This window comes from Mustela putorius, unplaced genomic scaffold (assembly GCF_011764305.1).
Source record: "Mustela putorius furo isolate JIRA1106 unplaced genomic scaffold, ASM1176430v1.1 tig00003983_pilon_pilon_pilon, whole genome shotgun sequence".
NCBI lineage: Eukaryota > Metazoa > Chordata > Mammalia > Carnivora > Mustelidae > Mustela > Mustela putorius.
Window position 1 is genome coordinate 20,778,702 of NW_025422123.1, and position 20,717 is coordinate 20,799,418.

General features: G+C 36.6%; 1 protein-coding gene and 1 non-coding gene across 3 annotated transcripts in view; both read left to right on the forward strand.

The window, feature by feature from the left end:
• Window positions 1–20,717, forward strand: part of FAM83B (family with sequence similarity 83 member B) — an 81,296-nt gene that overhangs the window by 12,914 nt on the left and 47,665 nt on the right. For both annotated transcript variants that reach the window (XM_004772411.3, XM_004772410.2), the window contains exon 2: window positions 4,327–4,838. In XM_004772411.3, coding sequence (XP_004772468.1) covers window positions 4,395–4,838 — 444 coding nt within the window. In that variant the 5' untranslated portion in view covers window positions 4,327–4,394. The remainder of the gene's footprint in view (window positions 1–4,326; window positions 4,839–20,717) is intronic.
• Window positions 16,972–17,078, forward strand: LOC123389541. The gene has a single exon (XR_006604156.1). It is a non-coding gene; the product is annotated as a U6 spliceosomal RNA (small nuclear RNA).

The window sequence follows — 20,717 nt, forward strand, 5'->3', positions numbered from 1 at the left end:
TATAAAGTGACTTGGAGGCATTTAGTTTCATTTTCATGACTTGGATGAGATGGGTGATTCCATCTGTGATCTACAAATGGAGATATTTGCTTTTAGAACCTAGTAACTGTGTGTGCTGTGTGTTCATGTATTCCTGGGCCTGTAGAAAATCAGACCCTGTGGAAGACTGTAATTGGTACTGTTGGGCTATCTTGTTGTAAGTATTATTATAAAGCCAGCTGAGAATTTTTTTTTAAAAGTTTGGATGCCAAAATTTGATATCAAATTGTACTTGGCAGCTTGACAATTATAGTAAAATTTTTAATATAATATCTTTAATGTTTTAATTGCCATCTTAAATTTTGGACAATCAAATTCAAAGTCAAACACAATCTTGGTAGCTAAAAATTCAAGGAAAAAAGATACATAATTTTCAACTGTTGTGGACCATGGATTAAATATGACCTCATCCTAACTGGATTACATCTGCAAAGAAGACCCTGTTTCCAAATGAGATCACATTCACGGGTACTGAGGGCTTGTACTTGAACATACCTTGTTAGAAGACATTATTTAACCCATAAGAGCATTTAGGAGTAGAATAGAAACAGCCTAAGACAGAGGCTGGAAAAGGTACCTCAGAGATACCAGCAGCTGTGATCCTTTTTGTGTTTCTTTCAGAATCTTGACCTTGGGTCATCTACTTGTATATTTAAGGAAGTTGTAATTTCTCTTTGGAGCATTTTTTTTCTGTTGACCTGTTCTTTCAGGAGTCTTTTCAATGAAGCTTCTCAGATCAGAAACCATAAACAAGTATGTTGTTTGCATATTTTATTTTATAATGAAACTGCCAAAATGTTTTCCAGAGTAGCCTATGAGTTGAATTCTAATGTTTAATACCTTTGGAATTTATACTTCCACAAATGACACCAAAGATTCAATATCAAATAAATTTGTAATGCTTTTGAGGCATGGATTTGAATCCCGTATTTTATAAGCCTATTTTCTTGGAATGAGTCACTTTACAGGCAGATGAGACCAGTGGTCGGTTTAGCTTTTATATCATAGTGAAATTTTATTTTGCTCTACTCATTAACTCTGTTATGTATGCTTATATACTTTTTAGGAGTTTTTAATGGTTATTAATAAAATAATGAACCTTTACATGTTTAAAGGCATACCCAATTAATTTTGTCCTCAAATTAAGCCCTTCCAATGTTCAGGGAGTGAACTCCTGAGAGTGCTATATTTGATCTGTAACTAAATACAGGTGCTGTTTTATTGCAATACCCATTTATGCAAGTGCCATTACCTTACTGGTCTCCCTTAAAATTTGTTTGTAAATGGTTCTTTCACATTTATCCCTTGTAAACAGCTCTTGTGACAAATGTGTATTTCTAGACAGTTGTTAGAGGGTGTAGCTTCTCTAGCAGGACAGCGTCAAGCTTGTTTATTTTTTGTCTTAGCTCTGTTACATAATATCTCAACTTACATGCTCATAGCTGTTGCATTTTTTTCCATGACGTGATTTTCTGCTTGTATCTGGCATTGCCATTTGATGAGTCCTGTGGTGTTTTACTTTTTTTCATCTTCAGTTTTTTTTTTTCCCTTCATAATTAACTGTGTGTCTTTGTCTTCATGGGTTTATTTTATGTTCATGGTCCTTTTTGATGTCTCTGGTTTTGCAGTTTATGCATAACTTGAGTGATTTTTTTTTTTATAGTTGCAATGTACATATTTACCTAGATAAAGCTTGGGAATCAATACAGGTTTTGTTTGTTTGTTTGTTTGTTTTTTAAATTTAAACCTTCTTTTTTTTTTTTTAGATTTTATTTATTTGACAGACAGAGATCACAAGCAGGCAGAGAGGCAGGCAGAGAGAGAGTTGAGGAAACAGGCTCCCCGCTGAGCAGAGAGCCCGATGTGGGGCTTGATCCCAGGACCCTGGGTTCATGACCTGAGTCAAAGGCAGAGGCTTAACCCACTGAGCCACCCAGGTGCCCCATCAATACAGTTTTTTAAAGCACTTCATGCATTTTAGCTTCTACATAGATAATAGGTATTTAGCTTCTCATGTTACAGGCGTTCAAAAGTTACATTTTAAAATTTAGGAAATAACTGCTAAGAAAATTAAAGATTTTTGTAAACAACCAGTAATTAACTACTGTCTTAAGCAATTACAAATATTAGATGTGATTTTCATGGGCTCACTGGATGCTGTCCCTACATGAACCGGAATTATTAAATGAACACCCCACCTCAGTAAACCTTAGGGAACTATACTATAATCCAATAATCCAATGGATTGATTCTGTCAAGTAAATTAAAACCTAATGTCTTTGTTAAAAATGAGTCCAGTGTAGGTACAAAAAAGAACTTTAATGTACATTGAAAAGGTCATTAATTAGTAGTATGATACCATGCATATTAAGTGAACAGCTTGATGAAGACTTTTCAAACATGGCCCCATAGACATTTTGGGTCAGGTAATTTCTTAATGCAGGTGACTGTCCTGTGTATGGAAGTAGGTTTAACAACATCCCTGGCTTCTACCCAGAACATGCCAGTAACATAAACATGTCTTGTTTTGTTTTCTTGTATCAATTTAATCGTTAGGCTCACTATACTTTTGGACTTTGTTGGTAAAAATTTTGAGCCTAGGGATAGGGACAGGATTGTCTCCACTAAAAGAGCTAAGTGGATCCTTTTATCTTCCGTGTTTGTTAGCTCTGCCTTAGTATGTGTGCTGAACCTTTTCTGTTCTCCCCACCCTTTCAACAAAACTTGTGGCCCTGTTTCCCATTTCCTGACAACGTCTCTGTATGATTAGTGACTGGTTGCATCTTTTGAGCTGAGGAGTTAATACTGGATAATGGCTTTGTGGGTTACCCTCTCAAATCAGGTTTGAGTTTCCATAGTCCTGAGTCTGAAAAAGCTGGGTTAAGTGGAAAATTTTAAATTAGGGCAGGGCCCTTGACAAAGATGTTTTTGGTCAAATTAGTCTTTCAGTGCTTGTAGCACATCATGGAGCTGAATTTTGTTTGCATCTATACAACGGAGAACATGACTTCAAAGATTGGAAAGTCCCTTATTTGATCAAGATAAAGTCTGGTGTGGCATCTTACACAGTGAAGGACTGAATGAATGACAGTTGGTGGGCATTGTGAGGGTTGGGGTATGAGCTTGGTTAGGCAGATTTGAATTCCTAAGAGAAATCCCTGAATTATCTTGGCTATGATAAATTTCTTTATCACCTAAATGCTGTCAAACCGTCAAATCTCAGGAGTTCTTACTTTGAATCAGCTCTTGAATATTCTTGTCACTACTTAACTGGGTGTTTGAACACTGAAAGATTTAGCTACTTGTCTCCCCTCCATTCCCCTGATACTGCCAGACTAATTGTTTTCAAGACTGGTTTTGTTGAATCACAAAAGTCTCCTGTGTCCCTCCACACCTGGCTCCATTGTGTCTCTTCAAATTTGTCCCGTTTGTTCCTAGTGAAAGGAGCCTGCTTTCCAGCAGTTTTGTTTTTGTTTTTGTTTTTAACTAATTCATGAATGTATCAAGCTCATACCTGTTCCGTGCTTTTGCTATGTTTTTCACTCTTGTGTGGGGTTAAAACATTCCTTCTTGCTGCCTGATCACATTCTTACTTATCACCCTAGGTTCAGCTGAAGCCTATATTCTGCACAGGGATATACGTAAATACTTTATTCTGTATTGATTTCTACTTGCTTTAATCTGAAAGCATTGACTATAGACAGTACTCATTTTGGCCCTTAGCAATATATGGCTTTGTACAAAGTGGTAACAGTTTTGTGTGTATGTTTCGGCTCTTCAGCTAATTAATATATTTCTGGAAGGCAAGTATTTCATGCTTTCTATATTCCATTAGTATGTGAGTATATGCGTAACAGGTACTTAGTAAAAACTTACATTCATGGATGGCCAGGTACTGATTGTATTCTATTTTAAAATACTGTAAAACCCAAATTAAGAAAATGTATAGAAACTGATAGGACCATTTGTAGTCCCAGATTAAAATGAAGAAAGGTGACCTTTCTGGATGTCAGAGAAAGGAAGGTATTTTTTCTTAAGTGAGAAACTAAGTAGAGGTACCTTGGAAAAGAAAAACCAACTAGTGGCTTGTAAAAGGAAATCTGTTCAGTTTATTTGTAATATGTATGTGAATTATGGTGCAATTAATGACACTTTGGATGTGAAGTGTATGTCCTATTGAGTTACTATCGGTCGTAGAAATGAATAAATGCAAAACTGTTGGTTGATTTGGATCACAAAAAAATATCATTACAGAATTCTAACTGATCTTCATGTTCTTCCTTTCAGATAGCCAGATACCTCTCATTATTGTACCAATGGACATTTGAAAGTGCTGTTGTCAGACACTTGGAATCATGGAAACCTCATCGATGCTGTCCTCATTGAATGATGAGTGTAAATCAGACAATTACATTGAGCCTCACTACAAGGAATGGTATCGAGTAGCCATTGATGCACTCATTGAACATGGGTTAGAAGCATACCAAGAATTTCTTGCCAAGGAACGAGTATCAGACTTTCTAGCTGAGGAAGAAATTAATTATATTCTGAAAAATGTCCAGAAAGTTGCACAAACTACGGCTCACGGTACTGATAACTCCTACGATGATACCTCCTCTTCAGGGACTTACTGGCCCATTGAGTCCGATGTGGAAGCTCCAAATCTTGACTTGGGCTGGCCGTATGTGATGCCGGGACTCTTAGGGGGCACCCATATAGACCTCCTCTTTCATCCACCGAGAGCACAATTACTTACAATTAAGGAAACTATTCGGAAGATGATCAAAGAAGCAAGAAAGGTAATATTTTCATTTCTAAATGAAATTTTTAAGTGAATTTTTTTTCATCAAAGTAGAGTTGACACACAATGTGACACTAGTTTCAATGTGTATAACGTAGTGATTGAACAAGTCTGCCTTATCTGGTGCTCACCACAAGTGTACTGTCTACTACCACCATACAACACTATTATGATACCATTGACTATATTCCCTATGTTGTACTTTTCATCCCCGTAACTTATTCATTCCACTCTAAACGAAAAATATGAAATATGTGGAAAATGCACCAGAGTAATATAGCGGGTATGATAAAAGAATCTCTGTATGTGTGGACCATGCCTATTATTCTCAGAAAATACACATGAGTACATAGGAGAGTTGTACTTCCCATATCTTGTTATATTTAACAAAGTGGTTAGGTCCCTGCTACAGGAGATTTCTGTCTTTTAATGTACCTTCTTCTGCTTATGAAGGCATATGAACTGGCAACAAGCTGATGTGATACATTCGTTGAGTTAAAAGCACTCACGTTTTCCTTAGTCTCTGAACGGAAATATGTTATTGGGAAATCTGGTGAAATATTTTTGTACTCAAAAGGACTGAACCTTGATTCTTGCTCTGGACATAGTTTACACTATTAAATAAACCATAGATTTATTTATTTATTTTCCTCAGTTGTGTGGAAACGGTATAAAATCAGGCATGACAATGTAAAATTCTGAGGTAAGGTCCTGAAGTACTTAGCCTTTTAGGCCTCTGTGCTCTTTATTAAATATTTATATTGCCTTATAAATCTCAGAAATTCTTTTTTAGGGCTTGAATAAAACTGTAGAAATTTTCTTTAGATCAATCAAGTGTTTGAGTGTTTGCTAGGTAATCAGTACCGTGATAGACAATTTTGAGATGACAACAAAATTACCTAAGCTGTTTATTGAACCCGACCTAGAGCTTTAAAAAGGATGGTTAAGGAGTTATGATTTTTCACTATAAAGTGTCTGTTTCTTTTTTTTTTTTTTTTTTCTTTTTTTAAAGGTTTTATTTATTTGACAGAGAGCGAGAGAGGGAACACAAGCAGGGGGAGTTGGGTTGGAGGGGAAGCAGGCTTCCCGCTGAGCAGGGAGCAGAGCCCAAAGCAGGGCTTAGTCCCAGGAACCTGGGATCATGACCTGAGCAAACACTTTACAACTGAGCCACCCAGGCATCCCTAAGGTATCTGTTTCTTACAGATGCCATGCAATATAGAAATGTAGATCTAGAAGAGACCTGAGGATCCACACATACATGACATTGCTTTGTTTCATGTCACTAAGACCCAGAAATGCTCCAAAAGCTTGCTTTTTATGAAGTACAGAAGTATAAGACTCTAGAAATTCTCAGTGACATTATCGTTTGCAAGATAGGCAACTAAAAGCCTTCCAATCATGTTCGGGAAACGCAGTGTTCTGAGGCTAATGTCAAATGTGGACTTTGCAAAAGTAAGGTGACTTTTTCCCCCCATGCCTTTTGAATTCAAATAACCTGGCTTTTAGCCATAAACTTAGCAGTTACATGAAAGAAAGTACTAATCTAGTCTATTTGTTAAAAATTACCTATAAAATCAGATACATGGTAGGGGTCCAAACATACTGAATGAATTAAACTGTTAGTTGAATATTCTGAATTGAACCATGAGTATTTTTATCTTATTTTATTTTTCTTAAAATTTTATTTATTTATTTATTTATTTAATTTTATTTATTTACTTAACAGAGAGAGAGAGAGAGAGCACAAGCAGGGGGAGCAGCAGAGGGAGAGAGAAACAGCAGGGAGCCCAATGTGGGACTCAATCCCAGGACTCTGGGATCATGACTTGAGCCGAAGACAGTCACTTAACCCTTTGAGCCACCCAGGTGCCCCGAGTATTTTTAACACTACCATCCTATGCTCTGTGGACATGTTATATAATTGTATTTTTGTAAAACAATAGAACAAAAGCCAAGAATATATATGAATTCTTGTAAAGGTAGAATAGCAGATATCAAGTACTATAACATTTGCTAATTTCTGTTTCAAGAGACAGTATGTTTTTGGACTATAATAAAAACTGAACATTTGAAACATCACTGAAGACTAAGATTATTATTATGGTAAACTTAGTTATGAATTCATGAGCCTACATCCCAGCTAGTTTTCTCTGGAGCATTGTATTTCTGTGGTAAAAAATGAAATTCAGGAGATATCTTAAGTTCGCGGGCTAGCACTCACTGGAAACTGAACATCAGTCATGACTGTTTGATGTGTTTTTCTTTCTTTCTAATGTGGCGGCTATTTACTTAGTGAGCCTCTAAAAGTAATATCCTTTGCCTGGTCATTGTCTGCTGGGAGCTCCCACTTACATTGGCAAGATGAGAAACGTGAAGTCCATACTGTAAAATAGTGATCTAATGTTCTGTTTCTCTTCCACAAAATCGAAGCAGCATGAAATTAGAGGGAGAATTTTACCTTTATTGGATTTTATGTATATATATTCCAAGAAAGAATTATTTGAACCTTGTGCATTTGAATATAAAACATACTACATAACATAGTGTTTTGTTTTGTTTTCCAAAAGTGTTGGAGAACATCTTGATTTCTGCCAAGATGCATTAAATATTGAGGTCAAGTTGTCTATATATGTATGTAAGGTATTTCTCCAGTCTTTTGGAAATATCTTTGTGTGTCACTATGTCCATTTAATGAATTTTGAAGGATCCAATATCCAGAAAAGAAAAAGCTATTGAACTAATTTTTACAAAATGTTACACTCTTTAGCCCATAACTGGACAAAGTCTTGTGAAAAAAATTTAAAATAAGAAGAGCAAATATTATTTTGAAGTAAAATTTCATCAGAACACATTGCTTTGTAGATTAAGTGTGGTTTTTATGACTGTTATTTACTTAGCAGATAAGTCAGATTCTCATAATCTTTGGAATCAAAGGAAGCTTATTATCAGGGTCAACTTTCTGTTTTCAAATTATTTTCAGAAGGCAAATTCTCTTTATTGGATAACTCTCAGTGAATTGTCATAGCATTATAAAGAAGATGGTATTTTTTCCATAAAGTGTTTGAGTAATATATATTTTAATGAATAGAATAAATTTTCTTGCCTTTAGATTTCTTAGGGAGATTCTTTAATCAATATTATGAAACTATTGAGATATGAAGCCAAACAAGTAGGGCAAGGAACTGGCAAAGCAGAACCCAAGGAAAGTAATCTCAGAGAATAATTTAAGTGCATTTTCACTGTCCTGTTTGCAATTGACAGAAAGTACTTACAAAAAAAAAAAAAAAAAACCAAACCAAAAAAAAACTTAAAAATAAACAAATAAATAAATCATGGAAAAATCTTAAAATAATGAAAAGAATCAAAAAAGCACTTCTCTTAAAGGTCCAAGCATTGGAAGTCTGACTACCAAATTAACCTTCTAGTCCCTTGAAAAAGGAATTAAAAATGAAAGTATATCATATCTATCTTTATTGGAAATACTTTGTTTTTAAATTTCACTGATTTATATGCTCTTGTTTCTATCTCAAGTGAGGCAGTCTCTGAATCACTCTATTTTACAAGCAAAATATAATCTTTATAGTATTTCAAAGATCCATAGATTTTCTTTTAATTTACTCATTTTGTTTTTGCCAGTTGTCACTCAGAAATTTTATAAAGGTGGGCACTGGGTGGTTTAGTCAGTTAAGGGTCTGCCTTCAGCTCAGGGAGGGGATTGAGTCCTGGGATTGAGTCCCACATTGGGCTCCTTACTCAGTGGGGAGTCTGCTTCTCTCTCTCCCTCTGCTGCTCTTTCTCTCTCTGTCAAATTAAAAAACAAACAAAAAAAAAAAAACAAAAAAAAAACTTGAATAAAAGTTGTATAGAGGTTTTTTGTTTTATGTTCTTGCTTTTTCCTTTTGTGTGTTTTTTCTTTGTATGTCTGCTTACTTTGTCATTAGAGAATTTTCCTTTGGGAAAATCCAATTAGGAATAACTTCTTTCCATACCAGAAAATAGCTCAGAATCCTGTTGAGGAATAACTTCTTACTTGTGCCCTAAATATGCCATATTTTTATTGACTGGCTCTTTTTTCTAACTTCTTCCTATTTTTCTCTATGTGGTTGCCATAATTATATTCAGGTCAACTTTATATCATCTGATAGCATCTAGCAAGACTTTTCCCAGGTAATTACTTGTCTCTCAAGAGGTGTTCCCAAGATGATACATGCGTGTATTCCTAATTACTGTGAACACCTCTTATGAAAGTATCCTCTCTAATTACTTTAAAAAGTAATCTTTCATTAAGGTAATTTTTCTTGTAGTCTCTCTGCGGATATCCCAAAAATTACGATTTCTGATAGTCTTCAATATGGGAATGCTTAATCAGAATGCTCTTTTCATCTGGTTCCTTAGTGTAGGCTAGCTCTCTTCTGTGAGGTATGAATCTTACTCTTGTGAAACAGGGACTCAAGAAGACACATAAGCATGAATCTAGTGAGAATTAGGGCAGAGTAGTTCCTGAGGTGTTCAGTACTGTCTCTCCTGAGTCACTGCTGTTGGGTGTGGCTGTTATGGCCTGGGGAACTATTAGTAATACAGAGAAATATTAACCAACAATTGGCCCATGGCCACAAATGGGAAGGTGAACAGTCCTTGGGGCTTTTCCTGGGATTTGCCTGGCATTGTAAAGGGAGTGCTAGACTAGAAGCTCTGTTACCAGGGGTCTACCACTAACTAGTCAGAGACTGAACAGGTCATAGTACCTCCCCAGGTATCTTCATTTATGTGGTGAAAGATATGAAGCAAAGCCTTTCGGTGTTTTTAAAATCTAGTGTTTCTGTCCAGATCTCTAACAGTGCTTTCCAATTCAAGATTATTTCAATATGGTATACTCCTTGCTGAATTAGTCCATTATATGAATATTTTTTTGTGTCCTAGTGTGTCACTTCCATCTGCATGATTTTTGTGGTCATATCCTGCCCACTAAGTGATATTAATCTATTTATCAGGGCTTTTATTAGGCTAGGATCATCCCTGCCCGGATGCTCCCAATTTTTATTAAGAATTTCCTCTCTGCCCTCCCTCTTGCCGCTCTCACTGTGAATCTTTTCATTCTTTGAACTTGAGTCAAAATGTGTTTTTTTTTTTTTTTCCTAGGAAGTGTGTGTGTAGTCCGATTTAATAACATTTTTTATCCTGTGACATTTGTGTGTATGATTGGGAGAGGGCGAGATCTTGTTAAAAGTGCACAGGCTTTGCTGTGCGAACTGTTGCTCTCTGCACGGAGCTCCTGTGCCATACAGGGAGAGAACACTTTCCACATTCTCCCCAGTTCATTTACCTGCCCCCTTCCTATACTATTAGCAGTAAGTCTGATGATACAGTATACAGTTTTTAACACAACTGCTTAAGGGAGGTGGGGAGGAGAGAAGACACCATGTAGAGACTCTGACCATATTGCAAGATCAAGTTTTGGGCTTCCTTTGTTGACTTGAAAAGTTACATGGACAAAAATACTGTAGCTTCTTTGCTCTTTCTTTTCAGATGACCAAATTTCAAATGATGCTTTTTTTTTTTTTTTTAAAGAGTCTTCAGGGTATGAAGGCTCTGAATCTTGGGGTCAGTTAGAGCTGGGTTAATCCAGCTCAAACAGCTGTTTGTATTGGCTGTTATACTACAACCTCTCTGAGCTTTTTTTTTCCCCACCTGTAAAATGGAGTTGCTAATACTCTCATAGGCTCCCTGTGAGGTAGTTGACATGTCATACATGACACCTAACACACATTCATCCATTCGTTCATTCATTCATTTTAGAGATTTTATTTACTTATTTGTCAGAGCACAAGGAGGGGGGACAGCAGACAGAGGGAGAAGCAGGCTCCCCCGCTGAGCCAGAGGCCAGATGTGAGACTCCATCCCAGGACCCTGGGATTGTGACCAGAACGGAAGACAGACATTTAACAGACTGAGCCACCCAGGTGCCCAAACTCAGATCGTTTAGGGCCAAGCTAGAAAAATAACCACAGAGGAGAAGAAGGCATATGGTACTTCTTTGCAGCAGGGTTGAAAAGAACAGGGGCAGAGGGAAGATAACTTGACTTTGTAGGCATTCTTGTTTAAAATGTAATAAATGAAACATACCTTGAGGCTAAATGAGATAAGGTTAAGACCTCAAGTGCACATTGGGGCCTCTTATCAAAAGTTCACTTTCATGAGAATAAGAGGATATAACTGTCTTTTACTTATCTGTCCCTCTAATGAGATGTAAAATGTAATGGCCCTTTGCTGTGGGAGCCTTTTGAGATGATGAGGGCTGTAACACCAGACTGACATTTTGTATTTAAAGGATTCAGCCTGCCCTTCTATAGTTGCCACAGATTCATTCTGTGGTGTGTACTTTTATATTTTTATATTAATTCTTCTTTTTTTTTTTTAAAGATTTTATTTATTTGACAGAGAGGACAAGCAGGCAGAGAGGCAGGCAGAGAGAGAAGGGGGAAGCAGGCTCCCTGCTGAGCAGAGAGCCCTATGTGGGGCTCCATCCCAGGACCCTGGGATCAGACCTGAGCTGAAGGCAGAGGCTTTAACCCTCCGAGCCACCCAGGCAACCCTATATTAATTATTCTTTTTTTAAACTAGTCACTCTTGAAATTATTTTGAAAAAAAATTGTTGGCTTTTATCGTCAGGACTAAAAGTGGGATCTGGTTTTGAGTAATGGATTTCTGTTATGTAATCTAGTAACAGTATCTGGTAATATATACCGAGCATCTATGTGTCAAGCACTGTGCTAAGCACTTCACCTGCATTACCTTAAAGTGACCTTCACAACTACACTGTCATTTACATACTTTTATCATCCATATTTTACTGATGGATAATCTGCTTTTTTGTGATAGGTATGACTCCAAAATGACCATAATTGGAAAGCAGTGATGACATCCTATTCCTAAATGGAGGTATTAGAAGATACCGTGGAGAGGCTCTAGGATTAACACTAGATGGTGGAGATGTAGAAGCACTGATTTCTAAGTGAACCAAATGCAAAGCCATTATGGGCTTGCTATTAGAAGTCACAGTAATGTGGGACTCTTGGGTGGCTCAGCTGGTTAAGCATCTGCCTTCAGCTCAGGTCATGATCCCAGGGTCCTGGGATCGAGTTCTGCATTGGGCTCATTGCACAACAGGGACCCTACTTCTCCCTCTGCCTATTCTGCCTGCAGCTCTCCATGCTTCTGCTCTCTCTCTCTCTGACAAATAAATAAAAAATCTTAAAAAAAAAAAAAAGAAGAAGAAGTCACAGTAATGTGCCAGCCACTGACAGAAGGTTATGATTAAGTTGATGAGATGTAGGATTTGGACACAGACTCCATCAGGAGGCACTAAAAAGAAATGGGTTCTCTTGAGTTTAAATGCAGGGGAAATTTGAAGAAGTAAGAGAAGGGACAGTCATGTAATGATGTTGTCCTTTGGCTTCTTCAGGCTTCAGCTGTGAGTGGGATCAGTCAGTCTTTGCCCAACCTTATAGGTAAAAAAAATATGACCGTGTGTTCATTCATTCAAGCAAATATTTAATGTCTACTGTATGTCAAGTACTGTTTTAAATTCTATGGATACAGAAGAGGATAAAGTATATAAGAAACCTTGCCTATGAATGGAGCTTATGTACAAATGAGGTAGATAATAAGCATAATAAATGCTTATGGAGAAAAAGAAAAACTGAGCACAAATATGGTTGGGTCAGGAGGACTAAGAGTGGTAATGGTGTTAGTCTGCATTTTAAATAGCGTGCTCAGAGGGTACCTCATCAAGAAAGCAACAGTTGAAGAAAGAGGAAATGAGCCATGCATATCTTTGCAGCAGAGAGGGCTAGACATAGGGTAGGCTATAGGGCAGGGACAGGGCTTCCTGTTTGTAAAGGATGCCATTAAGGATGCCAGTTGGTGGACTCGGGAAAACGGGGACATGAGTAGGTGGGTTCAGAGAAGTAACCCGGAGGCCCGCATGAACTGTTACGCTCTATGTAAAATTAGGAGCCACTGGAGAATTTTGAGCTGCAAAAGAAAGATACAATCAATTTCAAATATGCTATATTAAAGGGTTCATCTGGCTTCAATATTGAAAATGACTGTTGGGCTCAAGAATAAGCACATCAGAGGCTCTGAAAATAATTCAAGTGTGAGATGATGATGTGTTAGAGGGTCAGGATGGCAGCAATGATGGTTAGTTTTTGGATATATTATGAAGACAATAAATGTAGGTGTGAAATAATTTACAGAATATAAGATTACTCCAGAATTTTTGGCCTGAGCAATTGGAATGATGGCATTGTCATTTGAAGGTCAGTCATCAGAGATTTGGAATCAGGAAGCACAGAGACTAGATTACAGAGGCCTGGAAGTTCCTGTTTTCACCACTTCCCCAGGATGGTTGATCAGTAACCTAGCCACCAACACCTACAGACATGTCTGAAAAGCTATTTGGGAATCACTTCTGAATCCAAACACAGAGAAACTGGATTTGGAGATCAGTCCTGATCCTGAAGACGCTATAGGTGAGGGATGAAAAGTAACTTACATAAGATTCAGATACGAAGTAATGGGCAGATAACAGAGTGAGAGATAAGAAGGCTGGCTGGCTGGATGCTGACACAGGACCTGATAAAGCAGGAACTTACATAACCTGCTGAGACATGGAGGCTCCCAAAGGCAATTATTTTGCAACTCTCGTATGCTGGGTCAGGTGAGTGAAAGACAGAATAAGATACTGGAAAGTTGTCACTTGGGAGGTCACTTTTTTCACAGGTCATTTGGGTGGATAAATTTGGCATTTTCAGATAGTAGGGAATGTGGTGTGGTTTTGAAAAAAAGGCATGGGTTGGTTGGAGGGGTAGATTGGGATCAAATTGTAGAGGTCTTTCAAAACAAGTTCAGTGGTTGTGGCCAGTAGGAAGTCATGAGACGGGGAAAAACACGGGACAGAGATAAGGAAATAAAATCTAGATGTTTTCTTCCTTGTAAGAGAAGTGGTTGGATCAGGAAGTATATGCACATAAGTGTGTGTATACATTGTAACACCTTCTGTAGATCTCTGAAATTGAATGTTGATATGTAATATACTTGAGATCATACTTGAACTTATGTATAAAAATCTGCCTCCCACTTTTTTCACTTAGGATTTTTCCCATAATAAAATAATTGATTTCCTGTACTGATAAGCAGTGGCATCACAAAGCAGGAACAGTGAGAGCTGCCTGGCCTGGATGCAGGTAATAAGGAAGTTCATTATCTCTAGGGAATTTAAAAATAGCAAGAAGATTCACTAAAAGGCAGTCTGCTTTTTAGTACACCATATGCTGGCAATTGTAAATAATGTCAGTGATGATATGCTGTTCCTCACCGGGGCAGATCCCTGCTCCCCCCACCCATCCTTACCCCTCCTGTCATTCCTTGGTTCAATAGTGCTGATATGATGAGAGTCTCATGGTAATATTCCTTTAGATAGGTACAAAGCTTCATAACTGTTTTTGTATAATCATCAGACACTCCATAATTAGTTGACTCGCAAAGCTTTAACAGCAGAAAAACGGTAGTCAGTACACATTTTTTTCCCCCACAAGCTAACATTTTCCTTTGGGCTGTATTTTCTTATTAATAATCACCTTTCAATTTCCCCCTTAAGAATTCAAACAGATATTATAAACAAGTAAATAAATGTGAAAAGCAAAAACATTGCCATTTGGCTAAATATCAATCCAATAGGTGCTACTGGAAAATCCATAATCATGAACAAAAATCAGTATCTGTTTCATAGTAGTCATATTAAGCCTGCTGAAATCCTGGAGCAGTGACTGGAAAAAAAAATAATAAAGAGTCGTGAACCATGTAGTCTTTTTACAAATGGGCAGTTGGAAATTGAGAAAATCCAAAAGTCTGAAGTCACCCAACTGATTAGTAGCTATTAAGGCAGATAGTATTCAGGCTTCTCAATTTCCATTACCAGACTTTTTTTTTTTTTTTTTTTTTAAGGTTTTATTTATTTATTTATTAGAGAGCATGTGCACACGAGGCGGGGAGCAGAGGGAGAAGGTCAGATAGACTTAGCACTGAACAAGGAGCCTAATGTGGAGCTCTATCCCAGGACTCCGAGATCATGACCTGAACCAAAATCAAGAGTCAGACACTCAATCAACAGAGCCACCCAGGCAACCCTCCATTAATCAGGCTTTATGTTATGTTACTTTTCTACTGGGAAGGAGAACTAAATTTCTCAACAACATTAATAATATCTAATGTTTATTGTTGTGTGCCAGGCAGTGTTTTAGGCTTTTTATTTGTATTAACATATTCATAACCACTCTAGAAGATGGATGGCTCTATTGCCTCCTCTCAGAGGTGAGAACAAGGAGATCAAAGAACTTATACTAGGGTTTAGAAGTAGGAAATGGCAGTGCTGGTATTTGAGCCCCAGCAGGGAGTCCAAACAGAACACACAGCCATCAGTATTGCCTCATGGTCTACCATGTAGACCAGCTGAGTTTTCACCAGGCTTTTGGGCAGGTCTTGTCACACTTGATTCCTGCTTGTCTACCAGATAAAGTCCCACTCAGTAAGCATGGCGTATATGAGGCTCTTGGTGCATCCTTACCTTTGTGCTTTATCTTCTTTCCTCCTCCCATCAATCACCTAAAACTCCAGTTTTATTGAGTTGCCATTTTCTGGGTGTGTCGTGGTAGCTTATTCCTTCTTAATTTTGTAATGGTTATTACCCCACTTGCAGCTTCTTTTCCTGTATTGTGTCTCCTGTTCAGTTTTTAAAAATCCATGTTAATGATGAGTCATCTCCTAGGATATTGCCACCTTTGTACTTGTCCTTTGATTTTAATTCTAATTCTAATTTGAAGCATGGTACACATCATTGTTTCTTTATTTAAAACATCCATATAACTTTCATGTTCATTTTTGTAATTTTCATAGGTTTCTCTCTACTTAATTTTTGGATATTTTCTATATAGTTATCTTTAAGTCACTAATCCTTCATTAGAGTACTATTTACTATTAAACTCAACCATTGAGTTCTTAATTTTGGTATTGATATTTTTCAATCATGTAATTCTTGACTGCCTAAATAACAGTTACTTTAAAGTTTGTTTATGAAAATACCAATATTTGGATTACCTATAGGTCTGTTTCTGTTTTTTGTTTTTTCTCTTGGTGTTTGCTCATTTGGTTCTGTCTTTGCATTTACTTGGGATTTTTTTTATTGAATACTGGATATTTAGTATAAAAAATTATAGAGGTGATCTCCATTAGATAGGATTAGTTTTCTTTGATTTGACAGCTAAAGTAAGATTAGATACCCTTACTCCAGAGAGGGATTGGGATATAATGAGGCTGAGATTTAGTCTTTCAGAATAGTGATTTATCTCCAGTTTTCCCTTACCCTTAGGGTAACACTTCTGGGATCTCCTTTAAACACTGAAGTTGTTTGCAGGGGCCTCTTCTCTTAGAAGAACCTGAAATGCAGTGTGATTCTCAAAATTATTCTTAAGCATTTTCCCCTCTTATCAACTTCCTTCTGTTTGGTTTCTTATCCTTTTACTCAGGCAGAAATTTTGGATTTTGCAAGAGTCTCAAGGACATTACCACAAGGAATCTTGAGATCACTTTGTGGTTCCCTTTGCTCTGTGATTACGGGTTATCAAGTTCTTTTCCCTTGGTGGTACTGGCCTCCAGTTTTGTTTGTTTTCTCTATCCCCCTGAGATTGCTAAAAGGTTTTCACCATAACTTACTGTTTAGTATCAGTGCCTTGCTCTGAATTGGCAAGCATGTAAGAGTGTTAGGTGAAAAAGTGGCAAGAAAAATTTGTCTTACCTTGTTATTTCTCTTCTATCTATGATCTTGGCTCCATAAACACTGGCTGCATTTTTTGTTTGTTGTTTGTTTGTTTGTTTGTTTTTCTGAACCTTGTTACTTCCCGGAGGAGAGTTGGTCTAATAAAATTATCATTGTCTTGTATTAGAGAAGTCCCTTTTATTTTATTTTGAATGCATTAGTATGATTAAGTATCACAAAATCTGTAGGTGAATTTAAGAAAAAAAAACACATATCATATATGGTAAGTAGTTTAAAATAAAAACCAGTGATAGTGTTCATTTCAGCAGCACATATACTAAAATAGGAATGATACAGAGAAGATTAGCATGATCCTTATGCAAGAATGACATGTAAATTCATGAAGAATTCCATAATTTTGCTGGATGGGGGATGGGCCTTAAGGAAGACATTTGTTGTGATGAGCACTTGGTATTGTATGTAAGTGATGAATCACTGATTTCTACTCCTGAAACCAATATTGTACTGTATACTAGCTAATTAAATTTTAAATAAAAATTTAAAAATGATAACTATCACTATTTAAATGTTTAGGAAAAAATTATTTGCAATTTTATGTCTAGTATAAAAATAAGTGTATTTCTTCTCATTCAGTGAATCAGTTAATGGCTAGTTTTATTTTATTCTTGAGTATTTCCAACATGTTTATGAATGGAAACCATCCTGTATCTTATTTTAACTTCTCATGCCTTTGTCAGTATTTCTCTGTATAATGCATATTGTGAAACACATTATTCTAACCATTATTCCAATGAAATTTTGTCTGCATAAGTTACAAATGATAAATTCTTATGTTTAGAATATTAGTCAAATAGTATACATGTGAGAATATATTTAGGTATAGATATGCTACCTATGTAAGGATGAACATTCATGTATATATATGAGGGTATAGTATAGACTTTTAGTTCTATATGTTTAAAATACTAGAGAGAGAACTGCAAGTCCTTGAAAAATGCAAATATTTAACTGGGAAATTTAATAGAGCTTAAGTACTCTCAAGTTTAGGGTCTTAAAAAATTAACTCTTTGTCTCAAAAATATATACAGCCATATTTGATTTAATAATAGTTTATTTATAAGCTTTATTTATATAACTTTTGTATTTTTTTATTTTTTTAAGATTTTATTTATTTATTTGACAGAGCTCACAAGTAGGCCAAGAGGCAGGCAGAGAGAGAGCTCTCTGAGCAGAGAACCTGATGCGGGGCTTGATCCCAGGACCCTGGGATCATGACCCGAGCTGAAGGCAGAGGCTTTAACCCACTGAACCACCCAGGCGCCCCATAAATTTTATATTTTAACACTTTCAGGTAAACTTATTTTTTAAAACAAAAGTATATATACCGTAATCTATTCATAATATGAAGATGAAAACAACCCTGAATGAAACCAAGAGCAAGAATTTTATAGCATTATGTTCTTCACAGTTGTGTTCTATAAAACGCAAGTTTGGGAAAGTGTAATATTAATTTCTTTTCAAGTGTCTGTATACCTTATCTTTTTCAAAAATATTTTCCACATTCAAACAGTAAATGTATCCATTGAGCCAAATACAACTAACCTTTTTCTCTTTATAAGTTACATTCCAAATAGTGTATTTCAGTTAACAGTCCAATGTGAAAAAACCATGCGGCTCATTCCTAAAATCAAAGATTGCTCTGTCAGCTGCCATTTTATGTTTTGTTATGTTTAGACCAATTCTGATTCAATCAACATAGCTTTTAGGATTTATTTACATAGTTTCACAGTAGCAAAATCCCTGGAGCTCAAATCCACAGATTTCCCAGAGCTTAGTTTCACATAAATATGTGTATCCACACTGTTTTATTTTTAAGGGAAATATCAAAGAAATTGAGAGGCCAAACAGTTATTTTAAAATAATACTTAAGGAAATGTGACCCAAAGAATGCACTTATTTGTTAATTCTCCCCTCAACACCAGAAATAAAAAAGTCCATTTTCTGTTTTTCCTGGTTACTGCTGAAGAAACTGGTGCAGATTGCTATAACCTATATAACAATATATTCAACTCATGTGGTCATATTAACTGAGAAGAAACAGTGATAAGAACATTTTTTTTTTTTAATTACACACTTAACATGGGGCTTAACATTTAAAACTAGACTGAACATTTTTGTTCTCAAATGCCAAGGGCTGCTTTTATAAAATCCCCAAAGCTTCCTTTCCAACTGGGGACTGTCCAAGCAAATACCTTGAAGTTTTCAGCTTTTCCATCTCAAATGCTACCCTCTCTTCTAATCAGTTTTCTTCAGAGGAAAAAACATTTGTGAGCTTGACCCACACCCCTGCGATTCTATTACTTTGATTTTTGTTTTTGTTTTTTACTGTAGTTAACACATGATGTTAAATTAGTTTCAGGTGTATAGCCTAGTGATTCAAAGACTGTATATGTCATGCCATGTTCACTACAACAAGTGTGGCTACCACCTGTCACAATATAGATTTCAACATCACTGTCTTTTATTTCCATGACCCTTATTCATTCCATAACTGGAAACCTGTATCTCCCACTCTCCTTCACCCATTTTGCACCCCCTACACCAACTACCAGTTTGTTCTCTGTATTTATAGGTCCGATTCTGCTGATTCTGCTTTGTGTGTTTGTATATTCATTCGTCTTATTTTTTAGATTCCACATATAGGTAACATCATATGGTATTTATCCTTCTCTGATTTATTTTACTTTGCATAATATCCTGTAGATCCATCCACATCACAAATGGCAACATCTCATCCTTCTTTATGGCTGAATAATATTTTGTTGTATGTATATATATATATATATATATATATATATATATACACACCATATCTTCTTTATCCATTTATCTAATTGACAGACATTTGAGCTGATTCAATATCTTGGCAATTGTAAATAATGGAACAACAAATATGGGGATGCATTTATCTTTTCAAATTAGCATTTTCACTTTCTTTGGGTAAATACCCAGTAGTGGAGTGATTGGGTCATATAGTAGTTCTATTTTTAATTTTTTGAAGAACCTCCTTACTGTTTTCCACAGTGGTTATACTAAGTTTCATCCCTAACAAGATCGTAGAAAGGTTTCTTTTTCTCCACATCCTTGCCAACACTTGCTATTTCTTGTCTTTTTGATTCTAGCCATTCTGACAGACGTGAAGTGATCTCACTGTGGTTTTGATTTGCATTTCCGTGATGATGAGTGATGTTGAGCATCTCCTTGAATAGTATTTATATGCAAAGACATATAAAAGGAATCTTAAAGAGGACTTTATAATGGACATTTATATGTGTGATGGATATTAACTGTTGTTTCTTAATGTTTCCTGAAAGTAAATGTTTAAAAGATTTTTCTCCTTGGGTCTGTTCTCTCTGTGCATTCTATTCCTTAGTGCTGCTTTCCACTCCACACCTTCAGCTACCAGTGCTATGCATGACTGTGGGGTGGCCTGTCTTCTGAACGTTGGCCTTGGATTCGAGCAGACCGTCCGGCAGCATCTTTACTTGTTTGGCCCGCAATACATTTAATGCAGTGTGTCCCAAGTAACAGCTACAAGTTTATGAACTTCACAGTACTTCCCCTCCTGTCATCTCTCTGTGAAAGGCATCACCACTTTCTTAGCTACTGAGGAATCATATGATTCATCTCTCTCTCATCTTACACCTCCAGTTCTGTGTGGACTGGACTTAGTGACTCTCTTCTTATGAAAACAACATGGCTGAAGTGATGGTGTGACCAGGTTACAAAAGATATGATGCCTATTCCTTACTCCCTTTCAACTACTTTCTGTGGGGAAGCCAGCTTCTGTGACTTGAGGTCACTCAGCAGTTTACAGAGAAGCCCGTGGGCTGAGGAAATAAGACCTTTTACCAACAGACATGAAAGTTAAGCATCTTGGAAGCAGATAGGCCCTCCCAGCCAATTCCAGATGACTGCAACCTTGACTCTGAGTCAGAACCACTCAGTTAAGCTGCTCTCGATTTTTTTACCCACATA